The sequence below is a fragment of the Aplysia californica genome, unplaced genomic scaffold, assembly GCF_000002075.1.
Source record: "Aplysia californica isolate F4 #8 unplaced genomic scaffold, AplCal3.0 scaffold00488, whole genome shotgun sequence".
Classification (NCBI taxonomy): Eukaryota; Metazoa; Mollusca; class Gastropoda; order Aplysiida; family Aplysiidae; genus Aplysia; species Aplysia californica.
The window spans coordinates 531,051-536,930 of record NW_004797758.1 but is presented as its reverse complement, the minus strand read 5'-3'; the positions used below and the strand labels follow the sequence as shown (position 1 = coordinate 536,930).

The 5,880-nt window shown below is 38.3% G+C and overlaps 1 protein-coding gene across 1 annotated transcript in view; it reads left to right on the top strand.

The window, feature by feature from the left end:
• Positions 1–4,593, top strand: part of LOC106012760 — a 17,319-nt gene extending 12,726 nt beyond the window's left edge. Inside the window, exon 7 of the mRNA XM_035971715.1 lies at positions 4,069–4,593. Coding sequence (XP_035827608.1) covers positions 4,069–4,593 — 525 coding nt within the window. The remainder of the gene's footprint in view (positions 1–4,068) is intronic.
• Positions 4,594–5,880: the final 1,287 nt, after the last annotated feature.

Genomic DNA, 5,880 nt, shown 5'->3' with positions numbered 1-5,880 from the left:
GATAGATAGATAGATAGATAGATAGATAGATAGATAGATAGATAGATAGATAGATAGATAGATAGATAGTTAGATAGATAGATAGATAGATAGAGAATGTAAAAGAATAATGTTAGAGATGTAAAACTCAAAAAAGTAACATCACCACGATAACAAGATCAGCAACGACAGCAATAGCTTAACACAAACAACATCACCTTAACAAAAACAACCTCAACACCAACAGCAACGAATAATTCTATTAGGTTTATTAAAACAATCATTCTCAACCGAAAGTCCCTCAATGTATTAACCCCAATGTAGCTTGTTTTCTGATTTAGAAGGTTATAAAAATTAATAGTTTTCTTTTTTTAAGTAACAAAATATCCTTTTGTATAATCTCAATTTTGATTTCATATCAACAGTTTATAAGAATTCTTGAATCTTGTTGAATGATAAATGGTAAGAAAGAACACTTGTGCGTATATTCTCTGCCAAACTCTGGTTTTATCACATTCTAGGATTTCACATTGGGGAATTAAAGATAACTTATCATTTTGTCCGTTTTCTTAGTTGACTAAGCAAACTGTGTTTGAAGATGATCTCTTTTTTCTTTTTTTTTTTTTTTTTTGATGGGTAAAGTTTCGACATAGATTGCAACACACTGTAAAAGAGATCTAGCCCAAATCATTATTCGGTAAAAATGCGTCCATGGAAGATATCCTTTCTGCTCGTGGGAATACATAATAGATCTATATCATAGCGTTCTCCTCTTGTCCCTTTTTTTTAAACCTAAAACGTGCATGAAATGCTAGATCAACCATCACATAATCACTCTTCAGACAAAACTAATACCCTCAAGGAGTGACACACAGACAGGCACACATATATACTCACATACATACTCACACAAACACACACATACACACACAAACAAAAACACACACACAAACACAAACACGCACAGAAACATACACACACATACATACACAAACAAAAAACACACACAGACACACACACTTGCACACAAACATACATACTCTCTCTCTCCCACACACACACACACACACACACACACACACACACACACACACACACACTCACACCTACACTCACACCTACACTCACGCAATAAGTAGTGAATCAAACTTCCTCAAACATTCGAAAAAACAGCAGATCCACACATCGTCTCCCCCTAATCCTTACACCCTCTCCCCCTGACTCCCTCTCTCTCTCTCTCTCTCTCTCTCTCTCTCTCTCTCTCTCTCTCTCTCTCTCTCTCTCTTTCTCCCTATTTCAATCTCTCTCTCTCTTTTCTCTAAATATCTAATAACCTACCTATTTACTTATAGTCTCTTTTTCTTTCTCCTGTGACATAAATAGTTACAACAGAAACCACCCCAATTCTTTAAATCCTGATTATCAAGCACAGGCATAATACAAAGGCTCTCTGTTTCAAACATGATCTATAGCTTCTTATTTAAACACAATGAACAGATTCCACAACACTCATAATGAAACCAAAGTAGGCCTACGCTGTGGGTGTGTTCTGAGTTTTGACGTCGTGGGTCTCGGTGGTATTTATTATTTGATTGAAGACTTCTAGGCGTCCATCTGTTGTGCGTAAGAGTATTTTTGAAAGCAAATTATGGTGCCTTCTTTGGAGTATTTGACCATTATGTAAAATATAAAGCAAAAGTACGATGGATTGCAATCTTTCTAACTGTCAATATCAATTATATCTACCATTATTATAACAAGAAAGTATCATGTGTGATATGTTGATCACAACGAAAATACACAAAACATTGACTGAAACATTACAGTCATTCCAATGGCGTCATGTCAGGTGAGAAAAATGGAGGGGTTGTTGAAAAATCAATAATCATTATTCTCTGTTTCATGTGTCAGCTGTCTCTGCTTACGTCGGTTATTTCATCGCTGTGGGCAAGCTATTCTAGTCAACTGCGCATGCTCCGAAGGAACATTCCTACCTCTTCCTGTTCTTGCTTCGCTGCCTGGCTTGTGGTTGAGAGGACCTGATAGCGGAAAATTTCACACTGAATAGACACAAAGTTCTAATATTGCTGGAAAACATAATATAACAAAACAAAACATTACTCGTATAATGTGAGGCGTGCTGACAAAACGAGTTACTTCTTGGATTTGAGCCTTATGGAAATAGATATATCACTCTTATTGTCTTATAAGTTTTTTTAAAAATACATACGTATGAAATAATAACAGGCATATTATTACACTTAAAGAATATGGCATCAATAGAAAATCTACAAATTTGACCCTAGTGTTGATTTTTTTGCCAATATCTTCATTTGTGGATTGCGAGAAGTAACTCATTTTGTCAGCACAGCTCACATATAGTGATCTCCACCCTTTATAGGACCGCGGATAGATCTAGGTTGAAGTAAAGTCGTGCGTGAAATTCTTTTCGATTTTTTTGAAAGACAGAAGGGGTCAATTTTGACTATAATCGTGGTGGTGAAAGCTGATGTGTGTTTCCTTATAATGTTCTTGTATTATATTCTTGTCACTGCTCAATGAATGTCTGTACTGCTATTGCGTTACCAGTGTCCAACTTTCCAATTGTGCGTCTTTGGGAAATCCCAGTCGATCCAGATTCGTACAGAATGTTTTCTTCAACTTATTAAATTTACGGATATTTGCTTGTTCAACTTTTCGACCGTCAAAATAGTCTGTTTGTTTTTACTGAAGCTAACAAGATGAACCGTGTGGGAGGAGACCGTTATGAGGCCGCTTTTGGCTTTCTGGAGCTAAATGAAATGTGTTAAGTTCACAATTGGGTAGAATGTTTGTAGGCTGCAACGTATAGCTATCCTATAATTATACAGTTCTATCTGTTCAGAATCTTTTTGAGAAATTTGTCGTCATTAATTTTGAGTTAAACAACATGTCAAGCTTTTTCGAATGCAATTCTTTGAATATCACGATAACGTCTCCAATTAATCTTACGATTTTGATAGAGCAGATGGATCATTTGGTTTCTGATCGCATGGTCTTGGTAACTCAAAACGGCCAAACATGTGAGATAGAACGTTGTAATTCTAAGGTAGCGGTTCATATCAGTAGAGATCTATTTTGGGGAATATTATTATATCAAAGTAACTCGACTTAGAAAATGTGGGTACATAAAATTAACGATGCCCCCCTTGTCCAAACTGGAACTTGACGTTGTCAGGCACTGGGATATGCCCTCATCATAGACATAATTAATATGTAGGCACAAAGAAGTGTTTGCATTAGCTATACATGGGTTCGTCTGGGAAGAGAACGAAACAGACAAAAGCATGACGTTACACGACAAAGTGAGCGAAAAAGATTAGAACATTGCTGGTGGTGGTTGGCGGGTGCTCTGGTGAGGTTTGCTTCTTCTTTCCTTAAAAAACATCTATCGTCTTTATCTCCCCTCCTTCTTTTTTGTGTTTGCTACTCTCTTGTAACACCTCAAATCTCCGGCACTTGTATGACCTTATTGTGTTGCAAGTGCCGTAAAAACTTACTAAAACTAAGAAACTAAACTAATAAAAACTAAAAATTGCTTGAACTGAGTGACCCTCGGAGTTCAATAAATTGTTTCTGCAGACTGCGTAAGAACAGGACTTACGAATTACACATACATGAAGCCGCAGTGTATTGTATATTAAGGCGATATCTGCTTCATAATTTTAGCTACCTGTTGCGTATGACATTCTAAGAAAAACGAAAACACCAAAAGCAATACAATAAATACAGCAGTTATTTTGGCAACACACACTTAACATTTTCTTTGTCTCTTCTATTTTCTAGTAATTTTTGACAAGAATTAGATGTTACTGTTTAACCCCCCCAAAAAAATAAATAAAGAGATAGAGGGAGATGAAAAAGACTAAAAAGAGACAGAAAGAGACAGCGCTCTACAGAAGGGGAGGGAAGAGAGTGTGAGAGAGAGGGGGGGGGGGGGGGGGGGGGGGGGGAGAGAGGGGGATATATGTATATAAACATTTAATTTTCTGGAAATCAGATACATTACTATAGTATATTATTACGTATATTATCATTGTTTTCCCCCAGGTCCAGCAGTGCTACAACTCGAGGAAGTTCAGCATGTTCGCTCTGCATGGCTCCAAGAACACACAGGTATCCCTGGCCTCCCAGCTGGGGCACAGCGACAAAACGGAGGGCGAAGCGGGCGGACTCAGCACGATGCGAAGCCCCGCAACCCGACCCAAATCCGACAACCTATCCCGCAGCTCGATTCACGAAAATGTGGTGGGAGGACCGGGAGGAGGGGGCGGGACCGGAGGGCCCGGGGAGGTTGGCGGGAAGAAGAGTCTTCACCGGTTTTTCATACACCCTGAGAATATGACGCTGCATACGGTCAGCGAAGTGGCGGAGAAGACTGGAGGGAAGGAAGGGTCCAAGGATGTCAAGGGGGTGTTAGAGTCCGCGGAGGGGGACCAGGATGCTGATGACGAGGGGGAGCACGAGAGCCGAGAGGGAGACAACGATACTGGCAGTCACAACCGAGCCACCGGCAAAGCCGACGAATCGGAGCGTCCGGAGTCTGTAGCCACGCCCATCAAAGACGGAGAGTGAGCCTTGTTGGTTAGAAGTTTCTTGTTTAAATATGTTGTATGAAGGACACACACACACACAAAAAAACACAAAAAAAACAAAAAACAAACAAGAGATGTCACTTTAAAAAAAACTAAATTTGATTTGTATCTAGCTTTGTAGAGAGTGTATGCAACTCTTCTGTCCCATCCAGGTGTCCTGGGGTAAAACAGGATAATATCAAGCTTGGGGAATAAGCGATGCTGAGGAAATGACAAAGACAATGACTCTGACTATCTTTATTCATCTCGTAGGGAGAAAATTGTCTTGGTCGTTAACAATGGTAGTAGACGTTACAAGTTACAAGTGTTAGGTGCACTCCCGCATACGCACAACAAGACAGGACATTAGTACGATCTCTCTCTCTCTCTCTCTCTCTCTCTCTCTCTCTCTCTCTCTCTCTCTCTCTCTCTCTCTCTCTCTGTTTCATTTGTAGCAGTGTGTGTTCTATAAACTCACTGCAGTTAGTACGAATGAATTTCTATATCTGCGTGTTCATGCTTTTTTTGGAAATATATTCTTTACTGCGGGTCGGTAGTTGAAATTCCGATGTCTGTGGGTGGCCATGGTCACTAAGCAATATTGCCCCCTTTTTGTTGTTGAAAGTTTGTCTTGTGCAGATATTCAAGGTTATTTAGGTCTCTATCAATTGTTCTTGATGCCTTTCTGATCAACTTGTTTATTTTTATGATGTGCTGCCTTCCCAAATTGCTACCATAGCAAGAGATATTAAAACTTATCAAAGTTTCTATTTGTGGCTGTGTAGAATATCTGACGGATGAATGTATTCAGATTGAAAGACCTAAGTCTCCTCAGAAAGTACAGCCTCTGATTTACCTTTTTAACGATATTGTTTACGTGATTTTGCCATGTAAATTTGTTGTTGATTGTAAGACCAAGATATTTGTATAAATCCGTGATTTCATCATTTGTTTCTTGTTCAATTATGAGTGGTGGGATTGTTGGTTTTTCTCTTCTGAAAAAAAAAAATCATTTCCTTTGTTTTTTTAGAGGTTCAATTTCAGAAAATTGGAATTGCATCATTTAAAAAAAAACATACACATTTCTTCGAAATACTCTTTTTCATCAAGGTATATTAATCCAATAATAGCGGAGCCATCTGCAAACTTAATTAAGGGTGTTGTTTTATATAAATTATAATGCATAGGCTGTCCAGCATTTCATTTGTGGTTTTCTCAAAATTCCAAAAACTGACAATTTGTTGTTTGAAATTTATCATCTTCATACAAAAGTGTACATATACAATTA